Source organism: Hydra viridissima, unplaced genomic scaffold, assembly GCF_058129835.1.
Source record: "Hydra viridissima isolate aposymbiotic clone 2 unplaced genomic scaffold, HvirCarnegie_v1 scaffold_1, whole genome shotgun sequence".
NCBI classification, from domain to species: Eukaryota; Metazoa; Cnidaria; class Hydrozoa; order Anthoathecata; family Hydridae; genus Hydra; species Hydra viridissima.
This window is the reverse complement of record NW_028324300.1, coordinates 41,372,777-41,393,672: the sequence shown is the minus strand read 5'-3', so window position 1 is coordinate 41,393,672 and position 20,896 is coordinate 41,372,777. Positions and strand designations below refer to the sequence as shown.

At 32.1% G+C, this 20,896-nt stretch overlaps 1 protein-coding gene across 1 annotated transcript in view; it reads left to right on the top strand.

Annotated features, from left to right (window-relative positions):
* LOC149895074 (uncharacterized) overlaps window positions 1-9,062 on the top strand; it is a 32,105-nt gene extending 23,043 nt beyond the window's left edge. Inside the window, exons 2-3 of the mRNA XM_090080672.1 lie at window positions 858-2,366; window positions 8,905-9,062. Coding sequence (XP_089936798.1) covers window positions 887-2,366; window positions 8,905-9,062 — 1,638 coding nt within the window. The 5' untranslated portion in view covers window positions 858-886. The remainder of the gene's footprint in view (window positions 1-857; window positions 2,367-8,904) is intronic.
* The last annotated feature ends 11,834 nt before the right edge of the window (window positions 9,063-20,896 follow it).

Below are 20,896 nucleotides of genomic sequence, written 5' to 3'. Positions count from 1 at the left end.
CGTTTTTTTTTTTATCAATATCCTCTGAGTCAGTGATGCTGTTACTGATGCTGCTGTTGCTGTAGTTGTTTTTATTCTTGCAATGAGAGTTGTTACTGTTTACCCACTTTGCTTGTTCATAATCTATTTTAATTGTTAACACTCTCTGAGTCAGTGATGCTGATGCTGTTGTTGTTATTATGCTAGCAATGAGAGGTGTTACTGTTCACCCAATTTGCTTGTTTTGTTTTTTTATTTGTTTTGTTTTTATGGTTTTTGTTTTGTTTGTTTTTTTATCAATACCCTCTGAGTAAGTGATGCTGTTGCTGATGCTGTTGTTGTTGTTGTACATGCAATGGTTGTTGTTACTGTTCAGCCGCTTTGCTTGTTTTTTTAATCTTTTTTGTTTTTTCAACACTCTCTGAGTCAGTGATGCTGATGCTGTTGTTGTTATTATGCTTGCAATGAGAGTTGTTACTGTTGTAGTTATGTCTGTCATTTGTCCTTGTTAGCAAGTTCTATTTGCCCTCTCCTGCCTTTTTTCAACACTGTTTCTTTCTTTGAGTCATATGGTTGCGAGATCCTCAAAAACTCCATCTCTTTATTTATTTGTTTCTTTTTTTTCTCGTTGTCCTTCTCATAATAGCAATCACTGTTGCCACGATGCATGTAAATCTAGTTGCTCTCGTTCTTCTTCTTTTGTTAGTGCAAGCTTTGATTCTTCTTGTTGCTCTCTTTACTTTCTTCTTGCTCTTTTGCAGAGGATATGAAAAAACACAGCTTTTCGCTGTAGTTGTGCTTCTCATCAATCCACGCAACATTCCAGGATTGGATGCAGGTAGAAGAAAAACAACTCTCACTATTTTCTTTTTTTTTAGCTTAAACTGTTGCAAACAAACACCTGAACATGTCTTCTTCACAAGAAAACAACTCTGTTGTTGCTTCTTCTCCAAACTCTAAAGCAAAAAAAAAGAAAAGAAAGCAGTCACAAGAACAGAGAGACTTAAAGCTCAAAAACAAAGTCAGGGCCGCATTAGTTGCAGCGTGTGGGTCCGTAAACAGGATAGTACCTTTCTATGGTACCAACAAGAGGTACGCTGTTAGCTGTCCGATGCCTTTGTGCAAACATTCGTCCACAAGCATTAAAAGACACTTGACTAAAAAAGATCATTCTTGGACTTTGGATGAAGCTTCCATCTTTTATTCTGCAATGGTCAGGAAGTTTCAGCATGCTCGTCTCGAACGCAAGTCCGGCTGTCCAAAACCTTACCCCTGTTTGCAATGTTGGAAATATTACGACCGACTGGACATACACTTGAAAGAGACTCATTTCTACGATTCCAAGACGATCAAACAAAAGATTGCAGAGGCAAAGCGATACGACAACGAGAAGCTCTATGTCCCCCAATTTATTCGACCTGCCTTCTTTGGTATTAAGCCAGTAGCTGAACAAGCGTCTGCATCAGGCTCTGCATCCTCTGCTCCTGGGCCTTCCTCGTCTTTTTCTTCTCCGGTTCTTTCCTCTGATCCTCCTTTAAGCTTGCCCTCACCAGTTGCTGGTTCGTCCGAGGCTCCTTCTGCAAACCACTGCACCTCTGTAGAAAACAAAGAGCTGAAAACCGAATCCGTCCTAGACTCTGATTTTAATTCCTTAAAGCACTTGGTTTCCAACTCCTCCGTCTTGACAGAAGATAAGAGACTCTTGTTTCAGCTGGACAAAGATGCTTTTCACTATTATTACCAGTCAGCAGATGAGCTCTTCAGAGATTTTGAAAAGTGGCTTGTGGTAGCCAACAACAACACTTGGTCACAAGCAAAGATCTACAAAAATGCAGTTGTGGAAATATTGACATCTTGTGTCAGCACGCTGACGCTGCACCCGAACGCTCTCACCAATTCCAACGTTTTGAAGGATAGATACTTTTCCATGCACTTTAAAAACATTCAGCTCAATTCCAAGCTGAGTGAACTTGACCAAACAAAAGCCATGTCTTGTCACACGTTGTACAACCGCCTCGTCTACCTTTGTCTCCTGTTTCGTTTCAGTGAAGCCAGGAACGTCTATTTTGGACTTTCTCATGAGGCCATCCGACGTTTGCGCTGCAAGGTGGAGGAGTTACAAAAAGTGCTGAGGCCCTTTCGTTCTTTGAGGAGGAGCCTTGTGAAAAGCAAAAAATGCATCAACATCATCAATGTCAGTTTGCTGTCCGAATATGGCAAGCCTGCATACGTAAGAGGGTTAGTGGAATCGTTTAGAAAGGCGTCTCTTCCGCAGACTATAGAAAATGCTGTGTCTCTACGAAACCATCTTCTGCTCTCTGTCACTGTAATCAACAAATCTAACATTGCCCTTTTAAACCTTAGAAACCACATGGCTGCTGAGAAGAGTGAGTGTGGATATTGCATTGTGCAAGAGCGCTACAAAACAGCATACAAGTACGGAGCCAAAAACATTCTAGTGCCGAACGACTTGAAAGTGTTGATCGATATTTATTTGCTGAGATACAGAGACCTTCTTGTCAACGACTCTCACTACATGGCTGCAGACACCAAGACTGTTTTTGAGTTGAGCAACTGCTACAACCCCCTGATTCCATCGATGAGACCCAACAAAGACGAATGTGTGACACTCGATGCCACTAGAGTGCCTGCTTACCAAATGGGCTCCTCTGCTATCACCTCTTGCCTGACGTCCTGCTTCAGAAAAAGCCAAGTAAACATTCCCATGAAGCGTCTTACTCCCACTTGCATTCGCGGTTCGATAGCCACTTACTTTGCCAACAACAGCAAAGAAGACCGCGAGCGGTTTGCTACACTCTACATGAAGCACAGCAGACACACAATGGATAGCTTTTATGTGTCCCAGTGGAACGCTGCAGAGGAGTTGCGCTTTGCGCTGGGCATCGGACAGTCCTTCGGAATCATAGAGTCTTTGACTGTTGAAAAGTCTGAGAGACCACCAAAGAAGGAGAAGGATGTGATGGACTGGCTCCAAATTAATGCAGAGGAGTACGGTTTTCATGAGGTTGAGGAAATCTTTGAGGAAGATTTAGACTCCGGTTCTGACTCTGAAGAATGTGCTGCTACTTTCAGCTGTACCACAGTGGTTCCGTTTGCTCCAGCTGTTGAAAAAAATGCTCCTTTAGAGGACAGCAACGAACATGCCGAAGATTTCTTGTGTGAACCTAGCTCAACTCCTGTTTCGCCTGTTCCATCTGAACAAAAAATCGCTGGCCCAGTTCTTCAGCTATCCCCTGCTCTTGCAGAACTAGTTCCTAACAAACAAGGTGTTTGCACGGATGTAGATCAGGCTCTAGCTGTTCCTGTTGGCGTAGCTTGTTCTCCTCTTGCATTAACAGTATTTCCTGACGAACCTGATTTTATTGAACACCATGCACAACTTTCTCCAGTTTACTTTAATAAGCAAGTGGTTGCCAAACCTGTTTCTGCTGCTCCTTCTCAGCAAGTGGCTTTCAGTCCTTCAGAAGAGGTCTTTTGTGTTCCTCTGACTCCAGCCTTGTTGCTTTTCAGCAAACATTGGCCAAACCCAGTTTGTTTCTTTCATCTGATCCAGTTTCAGCTGTTCCAGTCCAACAGGCTGGTACTGTTCTTTCAAAGCAGCTCTCACCTAATGCTGTTCAATCTGTTGGTAGCCTATTTAGCCAAAGTCTTGCTTGTACATCCACAGGTAAATTCTTTTTGATTTTTGATTTTTATGCAAATCTCAACACGTTTTCAAAAAATGAAAATGCCTAAATCAGCTCCTTGCCCTATTGTTATTGTTAAAGCTGTAAAAAAAAAAAACAACAAAAAAACAAAAAAACAAAAAAAAAACAACAACACAGAAGTGTGTATGTATCTGTTGCAGGACTAATTCTGTGATTGCTTAAATGTTTATACAAGTGAATGATTCTAGAACTGATTATGTTTTAAAAGGAAAAGATCCTAGAAGAAAAAAAATCAAGTTGGAAATGCGATCTTTCACTCAAGAACACATCGGTAATGTAAAACCTAATTTATACAAAGATATATAAACACAAACCTCTTCTTGCACAATTTCAGACGGTTAACTGTTAATAAAAACTAGCCATCATTGCTAGGTGCACTTTTAGAAAGTTGTGTCTACCCGATTTCTAATGATGAAATTAGAAACATCACTGTTAGAAATCATGCACAGCTTGTTATCATCTCTAACACTTAGAAACTGTTGATGGCTTTTATGAATTAGAAAAATGAACATGTTTGTATTTTATTTCAGGATCAACTCAGCCAAGAACAAAGGAAAACAAAGCAGAAGTTAGCCAATGCCAATTAGGTAATCTTTCAAAAACCAGTTATTGCTATCAGTGCAAACAATAAGGTCAACAAAAAAAAGTAAATAAATAAGAAAACAGAATAAATCTTGTCATGCTTCAGAACCAAATGAATATTTGATTTAATCTCTTTGTTTTATGACTTGAGTTTGTAAAATTTTAGATGAAATAGTTGAAAAGCTGAATGCTTGCCCTGGCCACAACGAATGGTTCAACGCCAGAAGTTTTCCTCGATGTGCAGCTTTAGTGTTGGCATACATCTTGCAAGACGTGTTTACAGATGTAAGCTCAAGTTGCTCCTACAAAGATTACCTTGGCATCTTGGCAAATCATAGCAGTGACAAGCACATTCATGTCTTGCAAAAGTACTCCTACCAAAGCCATATTAAAGACAAAATTAAAAACATGAAGCTAAATGTTCAAAAAGAGGGTAGTTTAGAAAAGTTTGTTCAATATGGCAATATCGTGAGACCATTTATGTAGTTTAGATAAGTTTGTTCAGTTTGGCAATAAAGATGGGCCTTTTGTGTAGTTTGTTTTATCTACGCTTTTGCAAATATTTTTATCTGTTTCGCTAAAGACATAATAAACAAGAAGTTCTGTTAAACTGTTCTCACATTTCTTATTTAAAGATAGTTCAAACTTTTTTTTATCTTTAAAAAAAAAAAAAAGTCGTTTTGTTATTCTGTTAAAACCTTTAATAGAGTTGCATTTAGAATTACTTCTGATGTTTTTAAGAGTTTGTTAAAAAGCAAAATAATATTTCCTGTGATGTTAAACTGCATAAGTGAAATTTAAAAAAGGAAAACTGCTCCAACCATTTTTCGGAAAAAGAAATCAAAAAGTTCCTTATTTTAAAAGATCTAGACATCCATTTCTTCTTCAGCAAAATAGCGAGGCTTTTTTATGAACTCTTACTCTCTATTTTTTCATATATTTACACAAAGGATTTTATTTAGTTCAATGTAAACATACATAGAAGTATATTATGTTTTTTTTTTGTTGTTTTTTTTTTATGCAGTCTAACTTTTGTTTCACTTCTATTTTATTTTACGTTTATCTTGTATTTTATCATGCCTTATTGGTTTTTGCGTTTTGTGATGTCAAGCTGCGTAAGCTAAACTTAAAAGAGGAAAACTAGGCTAACTTTTCTTGGAAAAAAATATTTAAAAACTACCTTTAACATAAGCTAGATCCAAAAGAGGAAAACTGCGCTAACTTTTCTTTGAAAAAATATTCAAAAACTTCCTTTAAACATGATTTAGATTTATGAAATGAAAACTACGCTAACATTTCTTTGAAAAAATATTCAAAAACTACCTTTAAACATGGTTTAAATTTAAAAAAGGAAAACTACGCTAACTTTTCTTTGAAAAATATTCAAAATGTACCTTAATCGAAAGAGATAGCACAAGAATTTATAAAGTTGCGTCTATTCATCTGTTTCTTCTTCATCAAAGTAGCGAGGCATTTATGCACTTTTTATTCTCTAATTTATCTCTATTTACGCAAATGGCTTTTGTTTATTTCAACGTAAAAATTTTCGAAAGAGTATTTTGTTAAAGATTATGCTGCAGGAGCTGTGTAAAAAAACTCTGGTGACCTTTCCTTAAGAAAAAGCAACTTAAATAGATGTCCACCTAAGAAAATCCAAATTGTGATTCATTAAATTAAAAGACAAAAACAACAAACTTTAAAAGTGAAACTATTTTTACAAGCGTATTTTGTAAAGATGAAATGTTCTTATTACATTTTAACGTTACGAAAAGGATTTTCTTCTGTTCAAATATTTATTACAATTTAAAGTGTTAAATAATGTTACAGAAACGACCTAAAACGCCTGTTATATTAAGTTAAACGAACAAAATAGATAAAAAAAAGAAAAACTATCATTTAGAAAAAAAAGAAAAAAAGAAAAGAAATAGAAATTGAGGAAAAACAAAAATAAGAACTTCTAACAAAGAGCTCTTCTTTTAATTTTTTGAGATTTTAGATGCTTAATTCCTTTTAATCGAAAGCTGAACTGATGACCCACTACTAAGGTTGTTCCTAGCCTTCCGTTCTCAAACTAGGCAAATCTGAGAGGCTGTTTGATTAAGTACCGTTGATAGTAGTATCGCACGTAAGAGACTTCTAAAACTCTGATTATTAATTCCTTGAATGAAGAGATGAGTTCATACTCACTAACGAGGTTGTTCTTAGCCATCCGCTCTCAAACTAAGCAAAACAGTGAAGTTGTTTGATTAAGTATCGTAGTTTGCTGATTAGCACGTGCACCATTGCCGAAACTGTGATGCTTGGTTCCTTGATTGGATTGAAGAAGCTCATCACCATGCTTTTTACAAGCTGTCCGTTGTTATGTTTTGCAATTCAGTGGTTCTGTTTTGCAATTCATTTTCTGTTTGTTTAAGTATCATCGATGGTGGTTTCGTGCATGCAAACTATCCGAAACTCTGATGCTTGTTTTTCTTGAATGGAGAGATGAGCTTATACTTTAGGTGACTTTTAAAACTGCAGTAATTAGTGCCTCGAATTGAAAAACGGACTCATTCATTACAGACCAAGGTTGTTCCTGGCCATCCGTTTATATTAGGCAACAGTACAGCGAAGCTGTTTGTTTTAGGTTTTATTTAGCTGGTGTGTTTTCAAGGTTTTTATTTTAACTGCGTAGTCTCATCAAATTAAAAGAAATCATTTTTAAACGGATTTTCTTCTTTCGAATGTGCACTCTAAGCGTTTACAAGCTTTTGTCGTTTCGAGAAATCACTACATTAAGCATTCGATGGTGATACACGACTGATGGCCAGGTTCTGATTTTCGAGTGAAAAGAAGAGTCTCATCCGGCCACCGGTCGGCTTTCGACGCAAAACAGCTGTACACACTCGTCCAACGTCCAGTGACTACCTGTTGCAACGAGAAAGTTAGCTTTATTTGTCGTGCAGATTGTCCACTTTGACGTGAAATGCGACAAATTTGGTGAACGTTCGGTTTGCGCCGCCCAGGAGTCATTCTGTTTCTGCGTTGCCAGCGTCTGTCAGCTAAATACAACTGTAGAACTCCGCGCAAGCTTTTTCACCGCAAAAGTTGTACAGAGCCACACCGAAGGCTAAAATTGACTCTAAGGTCGAAGGTTAAAATCGACCCTAGAGCTTTGAAAACGACGTCACGAAATTTGCAAGACATCATCGAAGAAAATTACGGCGGCCAGATGCGACTCTTAGTACTAACACTACAAATCTTAGTACGTTAAGCATTCCAGTCGAGAGATCAGACGTTTTTTCGTCACCTAAGAGATCGGCCGATCCGTTTGCGACGCTGCGGAAAGAAAGAAGATGGCAAACCACAGGGTTGTTACCGTAACAAACCTCCGTGAGTACCTCCATCTCGAGTGGCTTTAGGGAAAACGTTTGTTTTAAACTGAAAGGGATGGTTGTTAAAGCTCACAAACGCCTGGTTAACGATTTTCTAACGGCAGAGACCGTGTTTACAATGGATACAGACCGATTAACTGAGCCCAAAACACAAGATCTATCAGAAAGCTCCTCTAGGTCGATGCAACGAGACGACTAGACACGTGCATCTAAAGGCATTTTACAATTGAAGGACGCCCCTCACTGGTCCTAACCCTAACCCTAACCGCCATGAGAATTGAAAGCAAAAGTATAAATTTGACAACTATATTTCTTTTTTAGTCAGACAAGCTCCTACATCTAAATAATATTATATCTTAGCGCATTATGCTGATAATTTTCAGATGTACTTTGCTGTTTTTTCTTTACTTCAAATTGTTGGTGAAGAAAGTTGTTTAAATTAGTGTGCGAGTTCTTGTTACAGAGAAAAGTTCCCGCTTTTTATTGTCATGGTTATTTTGATAAAACTATGTAAATTTTTGGTACTCCATTTCAGCATACTGTTTTAGGTAAGATGTAGAATCATATGTGCAGTGAAATTATTTAATTATTTAATTTATCAACGAAACTGTTTACAAAAGAAAATCACACGAGAAGAGTTATATTAACCCGGTTAATTATGACTGAAATAATCGTTTTAAAAAAATTCCGCTATTGTTTCACTCTAGTTTTAAGCGAAGTTACTAAATTAGTTTTTTTCTTTTAATATCTTTATATTTTCTTTAAGAAATTAACTTGCAGCTTAGGTCTTTCAAATGGGAAGGCTAAAAAAAGAAAAACTTCAAGAGCTGGAGTTTACAAAGATAATTGCAGAAACTTTAGTTCGTATAAAGACGGGCGTTATCTAGATGCATAAGCGAATATATTTGCCATTCAGAAACTGTGTACGGCACTTTTAAAAAATTGGATTTCACAAAACGCTTTTCTTCTCTCTTACAATAAAACCGCTTCACGAAGAACTAAATTCTTTTGCTGCAAAATAATTTCATACCTCAATGCGGCATCATTCGACGATGACATCAGTTAATCTTTCCTGTTCCTTTTAGGGATTTATTTAATTTTTAATATAGATTGCTTCAAGTGTTCTTGAAAAACATGCAGAGGTAAACCTTCTTAATATTATGCCAACCAAAAGTTTTATGTATGTAGGTGTTTCAAAGCTTTGTTGCTATGATTGTAAAACTTAATTCTCGGTGAAAAAGTGAAGCATAGAGGAACACATGGTCTAGCAAAACAAATTCATTCAAAATCAATTTCTGTTAAATCAGAAGATTACAAAATGAACAGTGAACTATCGTCCGATGAAGAACTTGAAAACGGATTTTTAAGAAAGATAAAAGAACGTTACAGATTGCTTTAATGCGAACAAGAAGTTAATGATTTATCTCAACGCTTTTATTTTTTCATTAATTTTACCGTTTTTTTTTAATACTGATTTTCTACTTCTTTTTTTTTTAATTTGATGCTCTATTATTTTCTAATAAATTTTACCTCTTATCAAGTAAACCAAACGGTTTAAAAGTTAGTATTTTATAAAGTCAGTGCCACTCTCTCTTAATCCAATTTCACATACTATTACTATTAACGTAAGTTTAATATTATTAACAAAGAGTTTCATTGTAGAATATTGTGTTTAAAACCTCCCCAGGTCATTGTATTCAATTAAAGAAGTAGTCATTCTTTGACCCATGAAACTTCGCGTTTATCTACTATAAAAAGGAGCAAATGAATTCCTGTGTTGGATGTTCTAGCGAGCTGGTTTCTTAGCGAAGAGATCAGTTGATTTGCGCAGACATCTTTATACCACTTATTGAGTGGGCACAGTGCGGTCGTTCAGAAGCGAAAAGTTATTATATGCAAGCGCATTAGTAACTTACAAGAATTCAAATTTTAATAATGGCTACGGTCCGTTGCAAGAAATTTTTTTTAGTTTGTTGACTGGTCATTTATTAGGGAATTAAGGATTATAAGGGAAGATTTTGAACTTCCAAGTACTTCCCTCTTAACAAAACTAACTTCAAAACTGGATTCTGTCATTATTATATAGAAGTCCATTATGATATAGAGTTTTTAAACTCAGTTTTTTCAAAGCTTAACAAAGAAATGCAAAAAAAATGTATATTTTTAATTGATGAAGTCTATGTTAAATCATCACTTACTTATCATGCTGGCTCAGTCTTTGGTAAAGCAGTAAATAAACCAGACTCTTTAGCAACAACTGTTTTAAATTTTATGTTAGTGTCACTCTATGGGGGGCCGCAATATCTGTGTAGAATTTTACCAGTTTGTGAGCTTGACTTTAAATTTCTTTTTGAACAAACTCAATTTGTTTTAAAAGGAATAAAGAGCGCTGGAGGGATACCTGTAGCCCTAATATGCGACAATAATTGAGTATATCATGCACTATTTAAAATGTTTGTGTTGATTCATGGTTACTAAAGACAATATGTTCTTGTTATATGACTTTGTGCATTTACTTAAATTTGTTTGTAATAACTGGATCACAGAAAAAAGTCAAAAGTTACGTAATGAATATGATGGGAAAACAAAACATGCGTGCTGGTCTAGTATCTTAAGTTCGAGTTTGTTCAAACTCGAAGGAAATAGTATTGTAAAATTGTCTAAACTTACAAGTGTGTCTGTTGCACCAAAAATATTGAGAGACAAAAAATGTCCACTTGCCTAGAAGTCTTTTGTGATGAAACTGCAACTGCTCTGAAATCCAACAGTGACATAAAAGAAGCAGACGGTACCATAACTTTTATTGAAATCTTTGTGAGGTTCTGGAAAATTGTCAATATAAAAGAATCTTATGCTGATGTTCGATATAAAGATCCAGGCAGAGCAGTCATATCAACTTCAGAAGATGCTAGACTGGCATTTTTACTTTTTCTCGCAACAATGGTAGAACGAATATCCACCAAACAGGGAAACAGACAATTTCACTTGACCAGAAATACAGGTGCAGCTTTAACTCGTATGTGTCGTGATTTAGTAGCCATTACTAAATTTTTGTTACAAAATTCTTTTAAGTATTTAATACTGGGAAAATTTACAACTGACCCATTAGAAAAAATGTTTGGAAAACTTCGACAAGGATTTGGAGGCACATATTTTATCAATGTGCAAAATGTCATAACTGCCAAAAATGTGGATACTTTCTTAGCAATAATGCTATTGATATATTTGACAATTTGCCTGAGTTAGAAAAGAGTTTGCAAACAGATACAAAACCAGGATTAGTATATATTGCTGGATATATTGTACGAAATGAAATTGAAGAGCAAGAAGAAGCTGAATTTTACTATCGAGAATTTGGTGATAATACTGCAGAAATAAATCGTGGAGGTTTGAAGATACCAAAAGACAATGATTGTCAGTGGACTATTTTCTCTTATATATTATTTCATGATATTGTTAGTAAAGTCTGCTGAAAGTCACTCTGCAATTTACTAATGTTAATATCAGAGTCTTTTAACTTTAATTTGGAAAGAAAACATGCTATTTCACTTTCAAACATTTTTAAAAAAGATTATGTTAATTAATATGCACCAAGGTCGTCTAAAGAGTCACAACAAAAGATTTTGAAACTTTCAAAGTAAACCTATTGGTTTTTTAACAACTTTTATGTTACATATATGTTAAGTGTATTTTCTACTTATTATGTGATTTTGGTAAAAAATATAACAGTTTAATATATAGCTCGGGAGTTTTACAATCTTGCTGTTGCTTACAATTTGACTAAAAATATTCAATTTGTTTTTGCACTTTAAAATATCTGTAGGCTTTTTTTTGTGTGTGTGGCTACCTTGATATATTTCCTATATTTTCTTCGTATATGTTCAATCAATGATTATGTGATTTTGTAAGATTTTTAGCACCTTAAAGCTAGGGAATGTTTTACTAGGTTTTGTTTTTGTAGATAAAGCTTTATAGCTAGGGAATGGTTTTTTTTTTATTTTTGTTTCAACTTATTGCTTATAAATTATTTTTATTTATCTTATAAGATAAAAAAAATTAGCTTAAAGTTCATGAATACTAAATGTAAACGGTTTTTTACGAGCAAAAGTTCATGCAGTAATTAACTTTTCTAAATTTCTTGTTTTTTGATGGCCCAAGCCCTAGGCCCCGATTTACGCGTTTAAGGCCTTGTACAACCTGAAGTGCCTAATTCAATGCGCTAACCTTATACAACCAAAATATGCTTAACCCGTGCCCCAAACGAACAAACCATAACTTGTTTCTATAAAATAGAAACTTTACTTCTGTTATTTTTACCAAACTTATTTTAAGTCTCATATCCAAAATACAATTTATTGCAACTTAAATAAAGAAAACTTAAGGAAAACTCTTTTAAAAAGTTTGTTCTATGCTTTAAAAATAATGCTTTTAAGACAATGCATTAAAAAGATTGCATTTACACAACAACAATTCTCTGACTTTACGGAAAAAACCACTTAGATCTTCACCCAAAGCATCAAATAAGGATAAAAACATTTTTTCTGTATCAGTGCTGTTCCTTTTCCATTTAAAAAACTCCAACACATTTGATTGCTCGTTATAAAGGTTTCTTCCCAGATACAGCAATAAGAGTTTATAACTCTTTAAAGAGTCTTTTCATTTCTTGTACTCATTCACATTTCGATTTGGAATTTCAAAATACTTTTTCGCTAAATACTTATTTTCTTCCTCCAATGCTAAAGAAAATGCCGAGTAACCAACGCTATAAAACTTAAACGGATCAATGCCATTTTCAGCAATAATAACGAGTGCTTTTTTGTGATTATTTCGATCATGAGACATAGTCAATGAAACCAATTCATCAAACGCACCATACTTTTTTCAATCTAATTGCTTTTCTTTAGGAAACCTGACTGCAGCTGCTACTAAACAAGTTATCAATACTCCACCCATTATCAACCCTAAGGAACCAGTACCTATTGCACCGTTATTGTATAATTATGCTGCAATAGTAAAAAGCTGAAATATTTTAAATTAATTTCTTTGAGCATTTCGAAGTTAAAAGTTCTTCATTGTTTTTTTCTTTTTCTTTATTTAAAGAACTCATTAAAATTAGTCTTAATTGCGACCGAGATTTCATCTGATAAAAGACGAGCTCATGTGGTAAGACTGTACCTTAAAGTGATAATGCTATTTTGTTGTACAAACTCATTATCTACAACAATAAAAGGAGATGCTTGTGGTCTAGCCATTTTACAGTTTTTAAAAAATCACTTATTTTCACTTCACATATATTTTCAATTAAAATCTTTTCCTTAAGAGAAAAATGAAAATTTGACATCTATGCAGATCCTTATCAAAACAAAAGAAGTTACACGCATTCAATATTACATACATACATACATACATGCATACATGCATACATGCATACATGCATACATGCATACATGCATACATGCATACATGCATACATGCATACATGCATACATGCATACATGCATACATGCATACATGCATACATGCATACATGCATACATGCATACATGCATACATGCATACATGCATACATGCATACATGCATACATGCATACATGCATACATGCATACATGCATACATGCATACATGCATACATGCATACATGCATACATGCATACATGCATACATGCATACATGCATACATGCATACATGCATACATGCATACATGCATACATGCATACATGCATACATGCATACATGCATACATGCATACATGCATACATGCATACATGCATACATGCATACATGCATACATGCATACATGCATACATGCATACATGCATACATGCATACATGCATACATGCATACATGCATACATGCATACATGCATACATGCATACATGCATACATGCATACATGCATACATGCATACATGCATACATGCATACATGCATACATGCATACATACATACATATACAAATATGCTGGGGTGTTTTTAATGTATTATATGTTTTTTATTTCAGCGAAAGTTAGAAAAGTCCATAGAGCAAAAGTGTGCTGAAGCATCTAATCAAGATGAGTCGGTCAATTTTAAAAAAATGTTTATGGATAAACATATTGGTTTGTTCCACCTAATAATATTTCTTTTTTGTATTTAAACATTTAGTTCTTTGTTTAAGTGCTTATTACTTATGTAGGACATCCAAGAGTCTCTTAGTCTGCACTTAAGTCAGGAGTGATTATATAAACTAATAGGTTTCAACTGAAAATGTCACATACAACTGCAGAGTATATACTTAATTAACTATAGAAGTTGATTGAATAAGCTTTCTAATGTTTCATAATTTCTCCTTGATATAAAATAGAAAAAAAAATTTAAAAAAATGTTTTTCACACAAAAATACAAAAACTGCTAAATAAATCTGCAAATTTAATACTTCATTGTGAATCTAGTTTGACAAATAAACAAAAATTATTTACTTATTACCTGTTGTCAAATTTTTCTTCCTTTAACATCAGCAGGAAAGAGGATTTCTTTACTATAAAAAAACTGTTTAATTTGACTTTTTCCATAAATACCAACTTGACTTTTGTTCATAAAAATTTGGCTTTTGCATACATATTATTTTAATATTAGGTTATGGAATATTTACTCGAAGAGAATTTCAATCAAATGAAGTTCTCTCAGAATATAAAGGAGAGTTAATATCATGGTTAGAGGCAACAAAAAGCCACGAGAGGTACTTTAAAAAAGGGCTAGGTTGCTTCATTTATGATGTTGGTTTTGGGAATGAGAAGATAGGGTATACATATAATAAAGGCAGTAAGAGGCTATAATATTGATATAATATTTCATATGCATGTTTCGGTTTTTTTAAAGAAATTTCATTAGTTAAATTTTCAAAAGTAGTATAGTTTTTTCTTACAAAAATATGAGTGACTTTTTAGTTTTCTTTTTTGTTTGCTTGCTGTTAACAGTTGATATACCTTATACTTGCAATTAATTTTGTTATAGCATTGATGCACCTTTTTCAAATTCATATGGGCGTTTTATTAATGATTTCCCAGAAAAATTTGCCAATTGCAGGCCAAAGGTTTTCTATTTAAATGGAAAGCACCACCTATTTCTTTTGGCAAAAGCATTCATACCAGCTCATACTGAGTTGCGGTATGACTATGGTGACAGGTCAAATTAAACATGGAGAGAATCAGTGAGTTCATATATGTGTGCGTTTGTGTGTGTGTGTGTGTGTGTGTGTGTGTGTGTGTGTGTGTGTGTGTGTGTGTATGTGTGTATAATTATATTACCATGTTTTTTACCTTATTTAGAAGGATAATTTAAAACCCTTTGTAGTGGATGAGGTGATGCATTCACTATGTGGACAGGTATTTTTGCGTATTTTGATATGCAATTTTGTTTTATACCCTTTTAAAAATTGACTCCTATAATTTGATTCATCTTTAGCCTCTGAAAAAAAAGGTCTTCCTAAAGGCATCTGAGGTGAGCGCACTATTTAATAAAGGTTAAGTATAGTTATTAACAAAGTTTTGAAAAATAGTTTTCATATCTTAAAAATAATTATATTTTTCAAAACGAGATACTATCATCTGTTTGTCCCATTAATAATGGTTCTGATCTGTGGACGGTAATATTTAATATAAGTTTATTTCATTCTGCTGTTTTTACAGGAAAGTTAAGAAAAATTACATATTTTATAATTGCTTTTTTGTACCTAGCTTTTGTTTTACTTGATTTTGTTGATGCCTGAAAACTACTCAATACTCTAATTTTCAACTAATTTATCATTATTTCTTAAAACAGTTTCTTCATCCAAATTATAAACTAATACAAAAGTTTATAGATAGCCATCTTATAAATGAATTACCCTTTTGGAGATGGATCCGCATGCACAGACAGAAAAAATAGTAAGTTGCATGAAAATTTATTTATTTTTCATTTCATTTTTTTTTAATGTTTTTACTTTGTGATTGATTAAATTTGTGTCTTTAAATATCTATGAGGCTAAAATCTCCGTAAAGTTAGAAGACTTAATGAGAAATAAAAAGGGTTTTGTTTTAGTATGTTTAATGTACTGCAGTTTTTAGTACAGTTTTCTAATTTTTTATTAAATAGTATAGTTTTTCAGCTCAAAATTTCTATTAAATTATTTAATTTTTGTATTTTAAGTAAGCCTAATATAAGTTTATTAATGCTTTCTTTTAGACTGTCTCGATAACTTAAAACAGTGAAGAAATGTTGCTTTGAAAACTGGTTATTGCTTAGAAGATTAGTTCTAGATAAAGTGAAAACTAAAAACAACTATTTTCTCCACAATGAAAAAGACAATACAAATTTAGACTTATAATAAAAAATCATGCTATTAATCATAACTCACCAGTCACTCTCTTTCATAATAATTTCAATGAGATGTTCAGAAATCACCAAGATGACAAAAGGTCATTTTAGGACTGTTTCTTCAACAAACATTTTAAGTTCATTTTCAAACCAGTTTTAGGAAATTTAATAATGCTCTGCAGTAATTTGGCATTATTATACAGTAAAAAAAGCGAAGTTATTGGTTGTTATTGATACCTCAGTTTCTCTGACTCAAAGTTTAGTTGGTTTGTATCAGATTTTTAGTTAGATAATTTCTTACCTTAAGTTCTTGCTTTTACAACATTGAGTTGCAAATTTTAGTTTCTTTCTTTTTTTTAACAATTTTGAAATGCTACTAATTCTCTTTTTATTTCGTTTTATCATGACAGCCTTTACAAGAAGAAACATCAATAGAAAGCTAAAATCTTTTACAAATATTATCTTGCATTTACTATAATTAAACAAAAGTATTTCTGGAAAAAATTGCTGATTCTTCTGATTACATAGTATATCTGAGTGAAATTATGGTTATCTTATGAATTTCTTGTTTTTTATTTATATAAAGTAAGTTCTTTCATTTCTCTTATTTGAATTTAACTTCAAGGAAGACAATGAGATCCATTTTTTCATAAATTCAGTCACTGATGATCAGGTATAAATTTAAACAGAATGTGAAAGTCAGGGTTATGCTGATTGACTAATGTATGCAATGCATGAGTTAGTGAATGTTTTATTTTGTTCTCCTGTCCATTGAAATTAATTGCTACTGAAATTTTTTAAAACTATAACAGCCCTTACAAGAAAAAAAATCAGCAGTAACTTGATGTCTTTAATCTTTTATGAATATTATTAGTTATTTAATGCAATTGAAAAAATTAATTTCTGGGTAATACTTCTTGATTTTTTATAATTACACTGTATCAAGTTAATCAAATTACTAATTTCTTTTAAATTGTTTTTTAGAAAGTTTTAACCACATCTACCAATAAAATCTATTCTAAAACCTATGAAAGTCTAGAGGAAACCTCTAAGGATGTTGCAGCTGCATCAGCTAGTGGAAAGGAAAGCAAAAGTAGTCTTTCACTAGAAACTTTATTTGTTTAAAATAGAAATAAGTTTCAATTTATAATCAAAGTAAGTTTTCCTTTTAAAAAGAGAAATAATTTTGCATTATTGTGTTTATTCTTTATTAAATAGGTTTACTAGGTAATAGAGCAAGTACCCTATTATTGTTATTCAGAAGTATATGTTCTGCATTACACTAGCTGTATAAATAACGCTAACAGCACTGAAATTCTAACAATGTGCATTAAAAAGAAAACAAAAAATGGTGTATACTAAGTAGTTCCTGCTTTTCTGTTGTATAGAGTGGTACATGGTCTATTTTATTTCAAGGGCATATACGATATATTTAAGACGCCGTTTCTAAGAGGCCTATATTTTATACAAAATGATGGCTGGGCTGAGCTATATAGAAGAAAACATTTTGTTTTATGAGGTGATTTAGCTTGTTGAACTCAAGTGAAATTAAATTACATAAACAAATATTAATCCAAAATACAGAGTGCTGCTTGTTAGCTAACTTGCAGATTTACTTTAGAATAAATGTTTCAATGCGTAAATATTACTTTGTATTAGCTGGCTACTCATTCACTAAAGTAATAGTGTGCCAACATGGTTTATCATTTGTAGAAGACTGAAATTAAGTATGTAAATACATTAGTATATTTAAATTATATATTTTATGATACTTATGTTCTATCAACAAATCAGATATATCAGTACCTGGAATTTAAGAGAAAAATTATTTATAATTATTTTAGACATAATTATATTAAACTTAAGCTTTTCCCTTAAATGACTTTAAACTAAGTTATAAATGGCTTTAAATTCAGTTATAAACTATAGGCATCTTTGAAATGGCTTCTAATATGTAACATACAAGTTAGGGTTAAAGTAGCAAGTGATAAATACACTTTGAAAAGCTAATTAGGAAGTTCAGTAAAAAAAGAATTATGCGATTGTAAAAACGCAATACATGATTCAATTTGTTTTTAAATCTATAGATAATTCAAATGGAGATTCAATGTAGAATTCATTGATTTCCAGGGGCCTAGTAATAAGTAATATGTATTTAGGTTGTTTGATATATTTTATTAAACTTCTTTTGTTTTTATTATACTATATTTCTTTATGGCTCTTATTTTATTTTTAAATTTAAGGATGATGGTATGCATTCTTTCATCAACTCAATTACCGGTAATAGGGTATTTTTAGTCTTTGAAAGAGCTTAGCTTTCACATAATTTATTACTTTAAAAGTTAGTTTGTTTAATCTAAACAACATAAAAAAACAACGTTGCATTAAGTAGATTTACCAAGTCATTTTTTGTTAGAGTAAATTCAGCTAGTCTTTAATTTATCTTATTGTTTCTATGAAGTACATATTTCTTATTAAAAAATCACTTCACACTCTTGTTTTATTTTGAATACCCAGGAGGAAGAGATGCATTTTTTTCTTAACTCAATCACTGATAATCAGATATAGTAGTTTTTTTTTACTCAGATTCCTCAAGTATTATTCTTTTGTAAGGTTTTTGCAATTTGTTAAAACTTTTCCCCATATGTTTAGCTATTTGTATATTTGAATCATATCAATGTCTAGGTCATTAAGATCTCTCAGATCATTGAAGTATATGTTATTTGCAAGAGATTGGTTCTGGCATCTCTTCCCATCTCAGCTCTTTCAAATTTTTCATTATTCAAACAATAATTATAATTAATTTAATTAATTCTTACTTTTATTTACTTTTTATATTTTGTGATGAACCTCTGTTGTTTTTACTTTAAAATGCCATATTCCTTCATGTCACTTTACTTTTTAACTTTAAGGATGAAGATGAAATGGATTTTTTCAGTAAGTCAATTAATGATAATAAGGTAGCGCTTTTTTGCCCAAAGTTAATAATGTTTGTAATGCACCATGACTGCACATGTATATTTCAGCATCTATATTAAATGTCTATAAAAATTACATAATCAAGTTTTTGAAAAAGTAAATTTCAAAAAATAACTTTTACAAATTATTCATTATCTTAAATTATCTCAATTTCTTTAACTTAAAGTGTGGTTGATCAAGCTTAAATGGTCTATGTTTAATATATCTTATATTCTCTTAATTAAAAAGTCTTGCTTTGTCAGAATTTTGTTCAATTGTTTTTGTCAGAATTTTTAATTGTTTAATTGTTTTTGTCAGAAATTTTAATTGTTTTTAACTGTTGTCCCTTTAATATGATTAAATAAATTTATACCTGGATAATAATCCTTGATTTTTCTGATTACACAATATCAATTATATCCATATGAAATTATTGTTTTTTTACTAAAAATATTTTAGAGAGTACTACCAACAACATGCTAGTAAGTGTATTATTTAAAAATAAAATTAGTAAAAAGAAAAGAAAAGTAATCTTGCAATCTCTTATATGTATTATTTCTTCTTTAAAAGTCAGAATCTAATTAGATTTTCAGTTCATTTTAATCAAATCCTTAAAAATTAAGTTAAAAATTAAATATTCAAAATTTGACAAGAAGAGAAAACTTCTAATAGGTTTTGATTATTTTTATGTAGAAATTTAGATTGATATTAACAAGGGAATTGCAAATATAGAGAGCCTTATACTTGAATTCTTTTGATAGAGAAATTTTTAGTGAATTAAGTTTCACTTGACTTTCCTTCAATAAATTCTTTTAAACTAAATTTAGCTAAATTCCTTCATGTTTAATTAAATTTGAAAACCAAACATAATACAAGTATTGTTTTCACATAAAAAAAGTTATTGAAAACTTGGTATTAGTTCTTACTCTGACTGTTGTTAATCACTTATATATATCAATTATTAAAAACAAATAATTTTTAAGTTGGTCAAAGGAAAGGAATGAGTAATAGGTCAAGTAAACTGATAAAAAATGTGTTAAGCTATCTTCCAGTGGAAAGTTGATCAACTTAATGACTTTTTTTTTACTAATTTTCTTCTTTTTTAGTTACTCAATTTGACTTTGTCCTTAGAATGATTCATCAAAAAACCTGAAGATTTCGTGTGAATATTTTCTTTTTTCATTGAGTTTTTTTTTAGTTAAACTTTTAAGCCTTGTCTATTTATTTTCTATATTTATTAAATTGTATAACACACGTTCAACTTTGTCACTCTACATAACTGTGCGTTAAAATAAACTTGGTTTTTAGCTTTGGCAATTAAGGTAATAGGTTATAGCTCTTTTTTTTCTTTGGTGAATGCAGAAGTCAGTCTGCAAATTCAAGAATTAAGCACTTATTGAGCTTTGCATTTGATCGATATATTCTATTGATCGGTTACATAAGCCCACTTTTTTATTCCACATAAAAAAAGTATTCTTTCAAAAGCAATACTATGTGGATACAAATTACTCAAATTTTTTTATCCATATTTTATTAACCAGTTCTCTGTACCTAGAAAGCTTCACCAAGTCAGAAAGTAGTTTTTTATGTATCTTTTGTGTTTGCAGTGCCGTGGCAAAGGCCCCCCAAACCCCCCATTTGGGGGGGGCCCACGAGATATAAGGGGCCCGTTTTTTAAAAAATGATAAAATTTTTTATGGCATTTTATTATTTTAACAGATAATTATCAATTATATTCAAACTATAAAATAAAATAAATGCTACTAAGACAATTTTAATGTGAAAAAAAACAACTGATGAGAATGGACATCCTTGTTTAGTTTCTGTATCTATATAGTAGCTTAACTCTAAAATTTTTACTCATACTTTTATGAAAACACGGAATTTTTTAATCTTGACATGTTTCGTAGTTAACATACTACATTTTCAAAAGATTAAA